At 40.9% G+C, this 17,960-nt stretch overlaps 1 protein-coding gene across 2 annotated transcripts; it reads right to left on the minus strand.

Annotated features, from left to right (window-relative positions):
- Positions 1-393: 393 nt before the first annotated feature.
- LOC119033353 (kynurenine 3-monooxygenase) lies at positions 394-17,169 on the minus strand. 2 transcript variants are annotated; one of them, XM_037123325.1, is made up of 16 exons: positions 17,040-17,169; positions 16,710-16,839; positions 16,308-16,377; positions 16,061-16,158; positions 15,396-15,485; positions 14,214-14,262; positions 13,020-13,107; positions 6,886-7,051; positions 6,665-6,736; positions 5,028-5,149; positions 4,354-4,501; positions 4,214-4,271; positions 4,032-4,114; positions 2,735-2,836; positions 2,589-2,648; positions 394-952 (listed from the first exon to the last, which is right to left on the minus strand). In XM_037123325.1, exons 2-16 carry the CDS (start codon positions 16,770-16,772, stop codon positions 806-808), a joined length of 1,416 nt encoding a protein of 471 aa, XP_036979220.1. In that variant the 5' UTR covers positions 16,773-16,839; positions 17,040-17,169; the 3' UTR covers positions 394-805. The 2 variants fall into 2 exon arrangements, with proteins under 2 accessions (XP_036979220.1, XP_036979221.1); XM_037123326.1 differs by lacking the exon at positions 17,040-17,169 and having other exon boundaries at positions 16,710-17,002.
- Positions 17,170-17,960: the final 791 nt, after the last annotated feature.

Raw genomic sequence — 17,960 nt, forward strand, 5'->3', positions numbered from 1 at the left:
ACTTTCATATCAGAGGACTGAGGGGATGGTGGTGGAGTTAGGGCTGCCGAGCCAGTGACCACTGTTAAAGACTGAGTTTCAAGATTTAAGACGAAACATCTTTTCATGACCCCAACAAAGTTTTTTTTTGTGTGTCTTAACCAAACCAGATCATAAGCACAACACTGTCAAAACATAAAAACTGAACCTAGAACAAAGTTTTAATTTCATTTTGTTGAGGACTGATGTGAAAGTGGTATCAGTGAAGGTGATGATATGTCAATTTTGTTTTCACAACTCGTATCTGCTGCTCAACAGTTATTGCAGGTTTGAGAGTTTGTTGATACAGAGTTGATATGAATCTCTCATTCTTCAAGTATGAATGTAGCAGAAGACAAAATTAAAATCTGGCAGTAACAATGAGATGAGGGAACATTTTATTCGCAATTCATGCCTAAGTGTCTACACAAACTCATACAGTGTTACCCTGACCACAGCCTGTGAGTTCAATACTGACATTTTTGTTATCACATTAAAACGTTTGCAAATAACGATGATAGCATGAAAAGACTCACATCTAAAGACTGAACAATCCACTGTTGGGCTCCTTCAGACAAAGCTTTATCAGTTAAATGCTGATTAAATGTTACTTTCAATCATTATGACTTGTGTAACTTAGGGAAATGATTATAAAAGTACATTCACTTGCCGGAGCCTTCATTACATTCATTAGAGGATTCAATCAAACTCTCATTAAAATTTGGACCATTTCTGTTCATTCTCGCGTTTGCTCTTTGCTTCCATCTGTCAGATCAGAGGGAAGTGCTCACGGGGCCCTGAGGGCCAGGAGCCTGCTCCACAGTTTCTCAGCAGGGACAGTGAGTTTGTTGACATCGGGTGGATTTTTAGCGAGCAGGTAGGAGGCTCCCAAAACAGCTCCTGTGGCAGTGAACAGCAGGCCGCGGTTTATCACCTGCGAAAAACAAACAAAAAGCACATTCACATCAGACTCTGGACATTAATTCTATTTTGAGGAGCATCAGTTTCTCCAAAGCGCATCACAAATGCAAAGAAAAAACACCCCGTCATGCTTTTTATTGCTTTGGTGACACTTAAAGCTGGGGTTGGCGAGATTGCAGAAACCAAGTATTGAGAGTCTAAAGCCATGCCAGCAGCTCTGTGAGGCTTGACCTGGGCACAGTACTGTAAGTGTTGAACTAAACACGGACATCAGCATGCTAATGTTGTCACAGTGACAGTGTGAATGTGTTGATGTTTGGCAGGTGTTATTTTTATCATGTTCACCATGTCAGTTTCGCATGTTAGCATGCAAACACTTTCTAATCAGCAGTAAACAGAAACAAGTTCACGTGTATTCAAGAACCAATGAGATGGAAAAAAGCAGCTGAAAATTGATAGTAAAAAGGTCATATTGATAATATTTGTATGCAGACAGTTTTTTTTTTTAATAAATCTACAGCGCTTATAGAAAAGGTGCAGAAAAAAACAATCTCTTTTCCTCAAAAACCTTTTTAACTTTGTGAATTAATAATTCTAGAAATTTTGTCCGGTCCAAGAATGATTGTTTTGTTTATCTCTATGTAGAAATTGTGACGGTTGGTTCCAGCTTCTACCAAGGTTTATCTGCCAACAATTAAACGCTGTTGGTATCACACGGTATCTGTGTTTAATCTGCACCAGAAGTCTTCGGAAAACGTAAAAATGACTATGCAAGCTGGTGTTAGCGACGTAAACTGGTGCAACAAACTGGCAACCATTCGAACAGCAGCTGTGTTGTGACGTGAATGCAGTGGAAGGGGGAGCTGGAACACAACATTTAGTGAGAGTGTTATCAGTACCAGCTCTGAGGAGTTAAATCACACATCAAGACATTTAATATACTGTAAAAATGTGGACTTTTGGGGTAATGCAATATAATCAATATAATCTGTTCTGTTTGTAATTGTGAGAGAACGTTCAATGCATAATTTTCCCTTCAACACACACACAGCTGTAAATCCTTCACCTTCACATTATAACTACAACATCCCCCCAACACTATTGTGTGCAGCAGACCTCTGTTTGTCCGTGCCAGTGTCGCACTATGTGGCTATTTTGTTATCTGTCTTCTCCGTCTGTATATGCTGCTTCATACAGCACTTTTCCTCCCCTGAACGGAGGTCATTTTGCCCTTTGCCCAGACATCCCTGCGGGTTTAATCAATTTACAAGGGTGGCTGCGAAATCCCTGTTGTCCTTCTGACTGTGGCCCATTAGCGCTGAAGCCATCAGCACAGGTCACATCAGACAGTTCAGCGCGGTGCCAAGGACTAACCGGCTCATCCGCAGCCAAACTGGAGAAAACAGAAACATTTCTCCGTGCAGCAAGGCTCTGTGTTCGTGGTGGAATAATTCAATGTTTCTAAAAAAAACAGGGGAAGTGTTTACCCAGAGAGAGTCACACCCGCCTTTCAAGCGTGTTGCTGATAATGCTGCCACTTCAAAAGAGTTCCGAATTACAATGCTCGAATGTTCAAAGGTTCAAAAATTGTTTGCATGGAAGATGAACAAAAGAATGTAGAGGTGACATATTTTCTTAAAGCATCTTACTTTGTCTTGCCAATGCCAGCGCTTCACAGCTTCGTGGTACCTTATCCTAGAGAAAGTGACCTGGAGACAAAGACAAGAAATAGATATATATTTTGTGGTACACCGAGCAATGAGATGGTGATTATTTTGTTTATGAGGAAGCAGACCATTGTGTAAAGAGGAATTATTGTCTTTGGCATGATGGCGTGGAGGAGGTTATCAACATGTTTCCTGAAAAGGAACCATTTGGAGTTGACATGAGCTCGCATCTGCAAAACAAAGACAGTGACATGTGTCAGCGACGTGAACCATCTGACCATCATCATATGCAAAACACAAACTGACTTTCTTATGATTGTGAATGCCTTTCAACACAAACACTATATAGGTTAGTAATTATAAAGCGAAGTGGGGATCACTAGAAATAATGTTAATGGTGATCACCTGATGATTGTATGGTTTATAATCATTCTCCTTTTAGCTCTGTTTTGATCTCCTACAACTCCTGAGAAAAGTATATGGCAGTTAAACTGCCAGTGCTACACTCTGTTTGTCAGACGGTGATTAAATTTGGACATTTCTTGCTGGGCAGGTAGCACACAGAGAGCTTATTTAGGAGTCCAGGGCTGTGGTATTATGCATGCTCCTTCAATGACATGGCTCCCAGGGACACTTAATAGAACGGAGCCATCGTTAACGTTATCATTCCCACCTGCGCTTTTCCTGCTTTTGTCAACTCAAAATGTCTGTAGTGAAAAGGGTCTATTGGGAGCTGGTAAACCAAAACAAGGAGCTAAATTAAGCTATAAAGCTAAAGTGTTGGAGATAATACAACTGCAAGAAACACACATAATCATTATTCTTCTTATAAAAATATCAATTATAGCCACTTGTAATTGCAGATAAACAGATTCCCCATAAAATTTGACAAACTAAAGTCACTTCTATCCTATCCTATCTACTTCTATACTATCCTTTACAAATGTTTTGCTTTCGGCAGTTCAGTATTTTAGGAGTTGATGACTGACACTGGAATGATGGTGTGCGCGGACTTGAACACGTTGCACAGCGTGTGTGTTAAAAAGGAACTAAGCTTAGTTTCATTTCTGTTAATGCCAGATTCTGTGAAACGCCACAGTGTAGTGAATGAATATAAAAATTCTTGACTTTGGCCCTTTAAGGGTATTTTGTATTCTTTACTTACACAGACATTGTGATGTATTGTAAGATGGTTGTCTTGCAATGTATTGTTTATCATAGAATCACGGTATCGTGATACTATCAGTATCATGGGCAAAATGACCATCAAAGATCTTCTTAATTTGTATTCCATTTTATTTGCTGTATTGATTATTCCATTTCTAATAGAGACCTAAAGACAACTTTACTAGTTACATTGTCCTGTAAATATATGCATTTTAAAGTATAGGCTTAATTCAGAGATATCAAATAAATATGCATTACTTCAATGTAGTTGTACATGGCCAGATCTGCGATGGCGTGATCATCTGGAACTCGCACTCTGGAATACTCAGGCAGAACAGCACCTGGGAGGACACAGAAAGGAGTCAAGCAACATTTTTCTTATGAATTGTCTCTTTATTCTCTGTGTCCCATTTAATCTTTGCTCATTTGAAAGTACTTACTGAAATCCTCATTGAACTGTTCCATAATTTCTTCAAAGACAATGCAGTCCTCAAATCCCTACAAAGCATGAATGGATGAATGAGTCTCAGCTTGATTCTTTTTCTGCCTTTTCTTTTCTCCTCGTGTCAGTGTTACTTACAGCGTTCATCCCCTGCCCGTAGAACGGCACCACTGCGTGGGCTGCATCGCCCATAAGGACACATTTGTTGCCTATGTGATATGGGCTGCACTTGACAGACACCATGGCCTGCCCGGGCAACCGGAAATAATCCCTCTTGAGAGCATCACTGCAAGGTACAAATGGAAAATAAAACAATTACAAACTCTCTTAAGAGATATTCATGTTGACGGTTGCTTTTGACTCTAGATTTTGCTCGCTACAAACGCATCTGTCACATCTGAGTAGGCAAAAATAACCATGCTCCGTCAGCCCCGGTGAAGTTAAACAGCCAAACAGAGGAGCAATAGTGTGCGTCTGGGTTGTTTATGCCTGAGCACTCCAAATAAAGTTAATCCATAGAGGAAGTGAGTGAATAAAGCCTCGAGCTCTTCTCCTGCTCATGCCTCCGTTATCTCCTCGTCACCCAGAGCATACGCTTCACCTCAAATTAAAACCTAGCTGCACAAAGCCACATAACTCAAAGTCTGCAATTTCACACACCGCAGATCATGGCTGTGGATGTGCTGGAGTCGACAGGATGACGGGAAATAAAAGTGTTTTTGAAGATGACTTGGCAGGTTGGATGAAGAGATAAAGCCAGAGGGAGATGACAGACGGTGGAGCGAGAGACATGGGTGGAGAAAGTCACTTACACTCCTATTAGCGGTATGGTGTCAGGGAAGTATTTCTGGAAAAACTCGATGACTTCATCTCCTGTGGTGATCTTCTCAAACTCGTCAAAGGGCATGAAGAGGGTACAGGTGAATGTCTTGTCCTAAATTGGAAAACAAACACAGAGCACACTGTGACGCAGCTCTCGTCAAGTTAAATAGGGTCACACAAAGACATTACGATAGCAAGATGATTAAAGAAGCCCGATGGGAGTTCTATGTTGTGCTGGAAGCTAAGGCAGCTCGCTGGATAGTCAGGAAGTTTCTATAATTTGTAAATTGCCTATTGAACCACAATTTTTTTCTTTTTCTCAACATGTTAGATAAAAAAAGATTTTGAGTCTGGATGAGCAGGATGCAAACATGTTTCATAAATAAATTAAACTAAGCCATCTAAAAATATGTGCTGTCACCACATTATAAAGTCAAAATGAATAGGCTTGGCCCATAAAAACCAGGAAGAAAACTTGAAAGCCAGAAGCAGGCGGCCAATTCTAAAAGAAATCAAAAGGCGTATCTAGCGATGAATATATGTTTCAGGCACAGCCAGAAGTTTCAGCACTAGTTAAAGCAGCTATGAGGAACAGTCTGTTCACAGGATACCTGATGATGAGGTAACGTATGTGTTTCTGACTATTTAAGACTGTGACTGTGATAACATGTTGATGTTGAAACAAAGTAAACTTTGTAAGATTTTAAATGATCAACATTCCCAAGTGATGTAATGATGTCTTGTTATATAGCCATGTTGCTGATTGTCTCATTTGCATTATGTCTTCTCAAGGTCAAAGTGAACCCCCCTGCTCTCACAAGTTAAGCTGCATCCTTTCATGCATGCTGCATCCTGTGGCACTCTGCAGACACCAGACGTTTTATATGTATTTGATCATTTGGTACATTCTAATAGAGTCGCATTACACGTATGGCTCTGAGAAACCCTCCATGCTGAACACATTTCAGAGTCTTCCATCAATGCAAATGTAATAGCTCAACTACACCCAGTGCAAGTGATGGACGAGGGTGCAATGGGGGTTGTGGGAGTGCCATTTTGTGCCTATCTGAGCAGGTGCCATCTATCAACATCGCAATGTCCTCCCGAGCACCTTAATCTGTTACCATGGTATCCACAGCAGCAAAGATGTGCTGTGTCTTTTTTTCCCAGCCCTGATGTGTTCATGTGAACTAGGGCAGTGAGTGACAGCACAAATGCTCTCCAAAGTCAGCTGTCTTAACCTGGTCTCACTGAAGAGAGCAAAACTGTTGTGCTGAGTCAGCCGTGCAGAAAAATCCCTGTGAGACTAAGAAGCGCAGGAGAGACGGCAAGAGAAGTCTGACAAAAGGACACAGCGAGACTGATGAGAAGGAGGACACAACCGCTATGCCGAAAGTAGGTAGGATTTTCAGATGAGTAAGCCCCTACTGGCTAGGAAGCGTGTGTAAACAAAGCTAATTAACTCTATGAGGACACCCCAGAGGTCAATCATGCCCCAGAAATTCTCTGAAGTGATTATGCATTTGTCTTCCTGTAAGAGCTAGTGGATGCCAAAAAATGTAAGGTAATCAGGGCAGCAGGCAGTAGATATGAAATACTGGAGAGAAGAAAATAAATACACACTCACCAAGTTGGGCAGGGCGATCATCATGAACGTGTTTCGTGGCCAGATGTGCAGATAACCAGGCTTCATGGCGAACTGGGGTCGATGATGACAGTGCAGCAAACAGAATGGAAATCAACAAAAACACATCTAGACTGGTGCTTAATGAATACTGTGGCTTTAATACCAGTAGCTTCTCACCACCATAAATAAAAAGGAGGGTGATATACAGACTGCAGACTGACCTCTCCATTGATGGGTGGCATGGTGAGCTCCATGTAGCCGTGGGGGATGTAAGTCTGACTGAAGTCGAAGCGGCTGCGGCGAAGGAATTGCTTGCGGATGGCAGAGAAGGCTCCATCACAGCCAACAATCAGGTCTGCCTGGATCTCCTCTTCGGATCCATCGGACCTGAGACCAAACCAGGAGCAAGACTTAATGAACTTAAGTGTACGGTGTTCAAATGTCCACATAAGCTAAAAACTAGATTTTAATTGATTTGTCAGGCTAACCTTCATGTCATGCCTGAGGGTCCGGAACATTTAAGAAAAAAAAACAAAAAAAAAAACGAGTCAGCCATCTGCACATTAAATAATTGAATGAGCAAAGGCATCTTTTCGGTGAGAGACAGAAATTAGGCTTCCTGGAGGCAAAATCCTGATGCCTACACACCTGTCACCCAGGCTGACACATGGGTCTGTAGGCAAAAGTATTCTGTTGTGGATGTTTTAGCCTGAGAAAAGGAGAAAAGTGTTTGGCTCTAAGGCAGTGCTTCAGGTTTGATTTAGACATAAGTCAAATGCAGACCAAGGGCTGGATGTCTGAGCTTCTCTCTCTCAAACCTGGCCTTTTTAACAAGCACTCTTTGAAAGTTGTCAAGTCGTTCCTCTGCAGGAATTCATTTAGAGGTGCAGCTATAGAGGTGCAGGAAGTATAATTTAATTATAACATCTGTAAATGACATCAACATCAAATGCTGGTTTAAAGGTCCCATATTATGAAAAACACGTTTTCTCTGGTCTCTACATATATAAACTGGTCCTCCCTGTTACCAACTCCTAGAGCAAGGAAAGCAAACGAGTCCTGCATGGTCTCTGCAGCCCACCCACTGGTAAAACGGCGCTCCTACAAGCTGTTCAGATTCAGCTCCTTACGTAACGAAAGGAGCCTCGACACTGACCCTCATAAAAGGATCAGTCCCAACCATACGGGACCCAGCAACTGCACCCGAGCCACAGGTAAGTGTCATCGCAGTTTGATAGTATTTACAGTTGCCTACGAGTATGGTGAAGTCTGCTGGAAATTGGCTAACTAGTTAGCTCCGCTTTGGTCCGCTATGAAAAGGCATTTGAGGAAACTTAACCTACAGGAATGATTTATTAACCCGGTTGAAAATGGCAACAAGGTAAAGGCTTGTGTGTGTGTGTTGAAATTTGAGTTAATTTTATGTAAAATAAAGCTAAATGCTACAAGATAGTTCCTGATGTATGGACTAATGGTTTTGTATTTTGATTTTGTTTTAGCTCTAACGTTGTTGTTGTTGGTCGGATTGTAAGACAGGGTCACAAGGAATTGCTGAAAGGAATAAAATACTTCAGACCACCACCAGTAAAAGCTTCATTAATTTTCAGCTGGTGCAAAAGTAAGAGCTTGACCATCCGCCGCCATGCTGCACAACGTGGTCTCAATGCTTCAAGGTTCATACCCACAACAGACAGCAGTTGGCAGAAGTTGGCCTCAAAACTGAAACGTAAAGGAATATGGAAGGTACACACTCTTCTTCTGTGAGGCATAAGGAGATTAATGAACAGACTGTTAGCCAGCAAATGGAAATTCAGGATTATAAAGGACTGCTTCAATATTCAAGCTAAAGGCAGGATATACAGCAAACAATCCAGTGTAAAGAAAAAATGTTGGCTAGTTACAGTGTAAAGTCCAGAGGACTACACATGAACCCTGCCGCTCTGTACGTTCCAAGGTTCCAAAAGAAAAAATGCTTGTTTATCAGAAAGAAGAAGTAAGTAAAAAGGAGAAAAGGCTTATCAGCTCATATGAGCAATGGAAAATGCAAGAGGCAAAGAGAAACTCAAGTCAGACATAACTGAAGCACACGTCATCTCTTGTGGACATTTTAGAAAAGGGAAAGGATGACATTTTGAGACTTTACACTGAAATAAGTCACATAGCACCATCAGCTGACTTGAGGAGGAAAACTGACGCACGTGAAGCGGAAACTTGTGATATTACCAAAATCATATCTGAGAACAGCCATGGAGCCATGATGGAGACTCCAATGCTGAACATGAAAGACGTCGTCTGCGTGAGTTGCTGGATCGTGAGTATGCAGTCTCCATTTACGGTTCCACCGCTGCACCGTCTGGCATCATTCATCATTCCTCATCTTCATGCATCGCATTGAAAAGAGCTGAGGCAGCAGCAGACCTTGCAGCAAAAGAGGCTAAAGGTGGAACTTGAAAGTCAAAGATCTGAGCTAGAACGTCTGCAGGCTGAAAGGGATGTGAAGGCAGGTCGAGCCAGACTGGAAGTCTATAACAGAGAAATGGTACAGATGGGTGATCTTCAGTCAGTTAAAATTGAGCAGGTGAACCCACATACAGTTCCCCAGCCCCCTGCACCTCACTCATCACTCTATACACCTTGGCCGCCTGCACCCTCTGTGCAGGACAGTATAACAATTAATGGAAAGTCTCTTTCACATCCCTGGTAGACCAAAGGGGCATTTCCGCTGCTGATTAACTGTGTTATCTGAAAAGGTACGTCAGTAGTACAGCTCATAACTGCTTAGATGGAACGTTCTTTAGAAATGATAAGCAAGCTTATGAAGATGCATGGAAAAAAAACTCAATCAGCGATACAGCCAAGCATTCATTGTCCAAAGAGCATTGAGAGAGAAACTAGCTTAGCTGGCAGAAAATGGATGTGGAAGGCCTAAGGAGCTTCTCAGATTTCATAAACGCTTGCTTGCTAGCCATTCCAAGTTGTTTGCAACCTATTCACCTCCTTCTATGCTCTCTTCAGAGCTGTGCAGTGACAAAAGGGAATCTGAAAGACACCAAGCAGAATAAAGTGTCTTCAGTACTAAAACAGCTGTACACAGAGAGGCAGACACGGGGCCTCAGTGCATATTATGTCAAAACACACATCAGCTCCATAAAAATGCCCAAAATTAATGAAAATGTCACAGGGAGAAAGAAGGGTATATGTTTAAAGGAAATAGACACATGCATGAGAAAACACCCAACCTGCCTTCATGATGACAACTTCACAAAAGAAACGAAAAGTGAAGGGCAAGTGAATACAGCAGAAACAACACAAAATAGCATGTCAGAGACAACAACTGCTGTGTCACTCAGGACGATCAGCTAGTACCTCAATGATTGTTCCAGTGTGGGTGTCATCTACTGTTAACCCATACAAAGAAAAACTTGTCGGTGCCCTGTTAGACATCCAAAGTGACGCTGTCTTCATTGATCAGGAGGTAAGCCGTGAACTGCCAGTGAAACTAAAACTTACCACCATGATTGGAGAAAATGCAGTTGTGAGCAGTGAGAGAGTACCTGGTCTCTGTGTTAGGGACTACAGCTCTGCGACACACATCCTCCTCCCTCCTGCATACACAAAGGACCATATTCCTGTGAACTGCGAACACATACCAACCTGCGAAACTGCCAAACACTGGAGTCACCTATCACCAATCATTGATGAAGTCCCACCACTCTTCAGTTATGAAATTGGGCCCAAAGGCACTAGCACCCGGACATGTGATAGTAGGCAAAGATGATGAGAACAGATTTAGGGTAGAGCATAGTTGGCAGTGAAGCACCCCACCATGAAACAGGCATGATGAACAGTCTCTGTCACTGCGTGGCTGTAAATTTGTGCAATTTGTGCACTAGAGAGCAACTTCAAAGATGTCAGGGAAAATGACACAACAGTGTCCCAAGAGGATCTAATCTTTCAGGACAAACTTAAAGAAGGCATAAGAAAGGATGAACAAGGACATTATGAAATGCCTCTGCCTTTTAAGGAAAGGCCATACATGCTTGATAACAGACCGCTTGCAGAGATTCGACTCAGCCACCTCCAGAGGAGATTGTCTAGGGATGAGAGATACAAGAAGCCTATGTAAAGTACATGAGTGACATAATCGAAAGAGGTGATGCTGTAGAAACTAAGGATGATGGACTTCCCGGCAAGAAATGGTATATACCACATCATGGTGTTTATCACCCAAAGAAACCTACAATAACATTTGACTAACTTACAAGCTACTCATTAAATATACAGTAATAATGTAAATAATGTGAATAAAAATTATGACAGTATCTGTAAAACATTCTCAGTCATCTCACATGGTAGCATCAAAACGGTTTGGCAGGTTTGCTCTTTGCTATTAAAAGCTGCTCCAAACAACAGGAATCAGTATTTCACTGGAAAAAAAATATTAAAATGATGCGATTTTAACTGGGGTCTGTACTAAAATAGTGTGTTCCCCTATGTGTGGAGAGTACAACTCATGGGCCAAGAACCTCTGTCTCTGTAGGACCAGTCTGATGTGCCACATGAAAAGGCCTCCTGTCAGCTCCCACTGTTAGTGAAATATCAGCTCTGAGATCTGACTCTGTTCACTGGACAGCACGCATTAATGACCCATGTGGAACCGCTGGTGCAAATGTTAAGTGCCTCTGAATCTATTATCAGCACTTTATCATCTCATTTAATGATCCTTACAGGGGACATAAATGTGTTTTTTGTTGCCAAATTGCTTTACTCACCGTCATAATCATTTGGACACCAATCAACATTCCTGCAGAGTTTTACTCAATTAATTATTCATGACCCCATAAACATTACTGTATTTATTCAAGCGTCTCAGGTCACACCATGTATGAGGATGTGCATCACCATGCACAAGTCCAGGGATATGGGTCAAAACCAGAGGCATTGAACGCTGTCAGTACAATCTATCAAACAGTTCCTCACTAAAGTGTTTGACCCAGGAACCAACATCACTCTACCATCGATAAAGCCACACAATGGTAGCTCCTTTGACCTTTTTTAGTTTCAAGATCTTTTACATGCACAGTAACCTCCTCAACTTATATTATTGCAGTGGAAAAAACAAGCATAATAGGTTTCCTTTAAACTCATTTTCCAATTTGAGCAAAGTGGATTTAAAATCAGTTCAATGACCAGCTTTAGATTCACACAGAAATGACAGATACATGAAAATAATAATTCATCTGTGAATTGACCTGGTGCACTGTGTGACATTACGTGGTCTCCTAATTACAGTGTTGTGCAGCTCTGTGATAATCCCTTTGTGTCATGCATGAGCCTGCACCCTGGGAGGGTGATCTCACATTGTGTCTGCCCACAACAGCTCCCCTGGCTCTCCGCCTAAAAATAACTACATATCAAAAAAACGAATCGGAAGTCAATATTGAATAATGTTCAGAGATAGTCTAACATGTCATTAACATATTATTAGATGTAGCATGATTACAGACCGGGTAATAAGAAGAAAGCAGGTCATGTACATCTATTTCATGCTGATGGCTATCTCTACATTTCCTGGCTAGTATGAGAGGAAACTGGCTATCACGGTTGGAATAAGGCTCTCCGTGTACATTTAATTACACAAGCTGGAGGGAGCAAATGTGAGCTGTCGCAGTTCAACTACAGGGCAGAGGGAAGGATGTGTCCTGGATGTGTTAGGTTACTTCTGGATTTGACGCACACTCACAGCTTTTACATAAAACTCGATTAAATTAAAGTGCCTGACAGTATTTGCTTGCTGTTTAATAACTGCACAGTGACTCATTCGCTGTCACATTTTCCACTTGGTACATGCTGGTCTACCAGGCATTAAAAACGCACACATACAAAAATTGGAAAAAAAAAAAATGAATGGATTTCAACACATTTTAGATGGAGGAAAAATTCAATTTAAACACTCTGTCATCGAATTAAAGTGTTTGAGCTACCGCATACTGTGTGAATAATTGACTGTTGTAATTCCCACAACTTAAAAAGACCTGGAGGTGTTTCACTGTTAATTGAGCTGTAAATTGTGTGTCACGTTTTCCTCAAGGCCAGCCAATTACAGGGCTACACCGAAGTCACGCACAGAGGCTTCGAAGGCGACATGTTTATCACCATGCCAGAGCGATCATGTACATCGCCACGTGTGTCTACACATAGAAGCACAGTGGCAACGCGATCAATAAAGCCATTTTTAAAACAAAGAATACAAATGAGCAGACCCTCCTCCGAGGTTTAGCCTCATTGTGTGCGTGTTTGTGTCTGTGTGCTGTGAGTACAGGGGTGCAAACATGTAAGATCGGTAACTATTTACCTGACAAAGGTCATTAGCCCTGTTTCAGCATTCCAGTCCTGCAGTTTGCGGCCAAAGTTCAGCGTTGTGTTTGGATATGTCTCTGCCTCTGTGGGGTTCAAACGTTACAAAAGGAGCTTATATCACCGATGCTCGTGTGACATTACGTCAGCACTTTAATGTGACATGTAATACCCTGTTAAAATGTACAGAAAACCTTCAAAATTCTAATTAAGTGCAGTCAGGACACAGCCTGTCAGCAAAAAGTGAAATCAATCCCCCACTAAAGGGGAATGACCTCCAGCTGATTAGCATGAATCTCATGAACAACACATCTCAGCAGTCGGTGAGTCTGGTCTCGGGGAAGATAATGTTCAGATCAGCACGCTTTCCGAAATCTCTTCATCTCAGTGTTCATTCCAGGAGTCTGGATTGGCCCTGATAAGAGCGACGGCTTTACAATCGGCTTCATTTACAGCACAGACGGGCAATCTAATTAAACATGGGCACATGCTGTTATTATCTCCAAATGTACACTGAGGCGCTTCATTAAATTTAGGCAAAAATACTTTTAGCCCGAAAATACTGACAAACTCCCTGACGTCCTTGGACGTAGTCATGCACTGTAAAGACTTGCATGGCACTCACACCACCAAGGAGTGTCTGAAATGGATAACAACATGGGAAGAATGAATATAGTCTTTTAAGTTGGAGCCTTGTGTAGAGTTAACGCATTAAGAATTCACTGAGGGTGCAGAAACTTTAGTAAGGCGTTAGTTAGTTTTTTAAACACCACAAGGGGGAAAACGATGTTACAGCCTGATCTAGAACGAGAAGAATCTTCTCAATAACTTTGCACTTCCACTTAATAGACTGAGTTTGTTTTCTTAATGCATAAGAGATGAGGATTGAGATTACACATGTAAGCATTATGACCTAGTAAGACTGCTGTTGTAACTTTACATTAAAGTGACTCATGCATTTACTTCTTCTACTTACAACTTCCCCCGGAGGGATTAATACACTATGCTTTCTTCTTCTTCAGACATGAGTCTGTCATCTTAAATCTGTTATCTTAAATAACAGTCATATTAACACAGTGATTGAGAGGGGCTTAATCTCTTTATGAGTCCCATTTTGATGTATCTACTTGGAGAGAAGGTGCATCATTAGAAAGTTGAAACACCATTTCACGTAAACTGTTAATGTTCTTACCTGTTAGCAGCTCTTTGTTCAGATTGGCTCGGTCTACTGACAGGATGTACTGAAAGCAGAACAGTCTGTATTTTAGTTTAGTTTTAATTCCATAGGTACAGCCTCACAAACAGGACTGTAGCACTGCTCATTTAATTGGGAACAGGAAGTCTCTGTGGTTCATACTCTGTCCTCCCACATTCATGACTCTACATGCTTTCACTGTCTTTCTGGTATATTTTTGTTTTATTCAAGTATCTGAGTCCCAGTGAGATTAAGACTCCTTGCCAAACTGGAGCCAGTGATTAAAAATGACTATTTTTAGAGAGGAACACATTTTAATGACGGCATCCAAACCTGATTTTGTTGGACTCTATTGTTTTGTGAGGAGGAACCACGTGTGCGTACATTGAGGCAAAAACACTCAGGTGCAAGACAAACGCTAATGCAGCACACACAGGAGAAAAGTCTGCACATTTTTTTAACGTTTAACGTAACGTTTATAATTATCTTCTCAGTGCAACATTCAGATGTTTGAGTGCTTCATCAGGCCCTCTATTGGTATGTTACAACAGTTTCGGTGTTACTGCACATGTACGTGCACAGACCGCTGTGTGCTCACATATTGCAGTTTCTTTGTGTTTCTGTATGTGTGTGTGCTTACAAACACATCCATGTTGCCTTTGAAGTCTAACAAGCAGCCAAATTAATATTTAATCCGTCGACTGAGTCAGTATGCATGAGGCAGTTCTTACGGCCTGCTAACTAACAACCAAACACTTTTAACTTAGATGTAGCTGGATATTATTTCAGCAATATGTAGGAAATAAAAAAAAAAATACTGCCTATGTGTGGCTTTGAGTGGAGGAGTGACAAGATGCAATATGACCACGATCCAATATGTTATCAACCATTGCAATGTAACTATAGTGTACAATTTGTACAATGACAACTAGTTTGTTACTAATAAAGGTGCACTACGTAGTTTGGGGGAGGAAATTTGTAATCACATTCTAATTGTCATAACTGAATAAACTGAATAAACAAACTGACCTTAAAGGACAAAATACATATTTCTGAGTTTGTATTATTACCTCATTGATATGTATATGTATATTAAATATATTCTAAATAATATTCTGAATTTCTTCTCCAAAACTACATAGTGCCTTTCTGTGTTTTGCAGGATAAAACACACCTTACCTGGCCTTTCTTGCCATAAGGGATCGGAGACTGTTTCCCACTCAGAGAATGGATCATTCTTGCATGCATGGGGATTCCCTTTGAGACAATCTGAGGAAAGATTATTAAGACAGGGGGTCAAAATATAAAATCGACTTTTACTAAAACTGAGGATAAACAATTATTTAAAGTGAAATACTCTGCACAGGCAAACAAATCCATGTTTTCAGTCTCAATTTGTCAGGGTATAAAGCCATGGACAGTCCACCTAGTCTGTGCGAGCCTTGTTTTGTCAGGGCAAGTCATGCTAGTTTAAAAAAAAAAAAAAAGACAGGTCTGATGCAGTGTTCTCAGGCGGACATAACATGGTCGTTGCAGCAAATGTGGACCAACAGAAAAAGACTGCTGACCTCGGATGCCAGAATAAAATCTCTTGAGTGGACTGCAGGCAAAGACAGCAGGGGTGGACAGATTCCCTGGGGCCTGGCCATGTACTTAATATTTCATTGATGGAATAGATACAGCTCAACAAAAAATACAGGATTTCCACCCACTTAAATTCCACTTCAGTCAATGACATGTCTTCAAGAGGACTTCTATGGGGCAGGAGTCATTTTCAAAACACTCAAGGTAGTCGTCATTTTGCACTTCATCAGTTAAACAGTGAATACATTTGATGAGAGTACCTTGTCCTCCATCCCAACATGCTTCAGTGCTGACCGGCCCCTGTGAGACAGAGCCAGGTTGATGCTTCTCCCCTTCACAACTTTGGCTTTCCGGATATCTGTCCAGAAATCAGACACAATATTTCAGTCTTACCTTCAGTGAAATGTTATCATTGTTTCTATTCACTTTCATATATACCATTCTGTAACATTGTATGTTTGATGTGAGGGTCTATTCCTCAGGGAGGTAGAGAGCTTTGATTGTTACCTTCTCGGGTTTCAAACACTTGCACATCAAAGCCTCTTTTGGCAAAGAAACATGCATTCAGTGCTCCAACCTAGAGGTTGAAGGGAAGCGAGGTCAGATCTTTGAACATCTTGCCAAAATCACTGTGATTTACACCATCATACATACATAATTAGCCTTAAACCGTCCAATATTAACACTATATAGATAGCCATTACTGAACATCCTTTATCATCCTACACTTTTGAATTAAAAGTAATACACATGTGATTGCAACATTCAAAAAAGAAACTCCTCTAGGGCTGTGCGGAAGTGTCTCCTTTAAAAAAGAGCACAGTTGCCTTGTTAAAGGACGATGTGCAATCCAGAGATCACAGACACAGCACTATGAATTAATAATTCACTTTCATTTTCTTTTCTTACCAAACCACCGCCCACCACTGCTACAACTTTTCTCTTGTCTGATCTGCTGGCGGATTCCTCCATCGTGCTGACGATCCACTGGTGGTCTGACCTTCCTCACTGTTCAGCTCAAAGTGATTTACACAAGTGTCTGGTAAAGAGTGAAAAGAGGAGGAGCAGGGTGAGTTCCATGAATGTCTCTCATCGGGACATCAGTTCCCCTTTTAAAGCAAACACAAGCAGACTGATAACCCAGGACTTTCCAAACACAGCTCAGCTGTCAGAAAGCCTAAACCATTCACTCATTACTACTTTTGGAAGACGTTTCGCAGTTATGTATCAGAAAATCACCACTTTCTTGATGAAGTCTCTTTCTTTCCACGCATCATGTGCAATGCCTGTTAAATAATAAGATGCGTAATAGACTACCGCTCAAACTGTTTTGGCCGACTGGTCATTGTAATTCCCAAGTAAATAAATCTGTCGCCATCTAGTGGCTGTGAGATGACACGATTTTTCAGCAGCTACACAACCAGAACTCATTCAGATCCACACACGCACGCAAATCCAAACGGCGCATGTGCAGATCAAAGTCCAGGCCTATGATTCAGTGTCAAAGAACAACTATTACTTTTCCTAGTGATTTCTTTATTGAAGTGTAAATTTCCAAACGCGATCATATAGTTATGCCATCACATTCTTTGGCATACAAAGCAAAACAAAAACATTTTAAGAATATAATTATTATTATATTTTTTTGTTTTTGTTTTTTTACAGGTCTTCAATAAGTAAATAAATAGATCAGTTCAAAGTTGAAGTTTTACATATATAACAATAATTACAGAAACACTTAATTGTACCTTTTGCAAGTTTAAGATTTTTCCACAAAGGGAAGAGAGTAATCTGAGAGTTTCTATTAAATTTTATTGACAAATTTAAAATATGTAAGTGGTCTAATTTTTTGCCTTTTTTTTTTTAGATTAAAATCTTTTTTTCTTTTTTTTTTTTAAAATCAGTTGTGTGAATTTCTCACGATTAATGTATCCACAGCTGAGTGCGCAGGTCAGAGCTTGAAACCACCTGACGTTTCACACTCAGGCCATCGTAGTCGATAGCAGAGTGAATGACACAACGCAATTTTCAGAAAACATGGAGGAAAATTTGACGTGTTCCAGCCACTTTAACTTTATTTGTTTAGCTCAAAGCCATTTTTGTGTTTACATGTGTCAGCCTGGCTTCACTGCAGAATTGATAATCTACTGTGTTGAATTA

Source organism: Acanthopagrus latus, chromosome 15 (assembly GCF_904848185.1).
Source record: "Acanthopagrus latus isolate v.2019 chromosome 15, fAcaLat1.1, whole genome shotgun sequence".
Taxonomy (NCBI): Eukaryota; Metazoa; Chordata; class Actinopteri; order Spariformes; family Sparidae; genus Acanthopagrus; species Acanthopagrus latus.

Coding starts and splice junctions, on each gene's coding strand:
- LOC119033353 (XM_037123325.1), bottom strand. CDS start 16,772: ATGGAGGAATCCGCCAGCAGATCAGACAAGAGAAAAGTTGTAGCAGTG. Junction 2,837..4,031: donor CCATGTACAACTACATTGAA/GTAATGCATATT, acceptor TTTGTTTTGCAG/ATGCGAGCTCATGTCAACTC. Junction 2,649..2,734: donor TAATTCCTCTTTACACAATG/GTCTGCTTCCTC, acceptor CTTTGTCTCCAG/GTCACTTTCTCTAGGATAAG.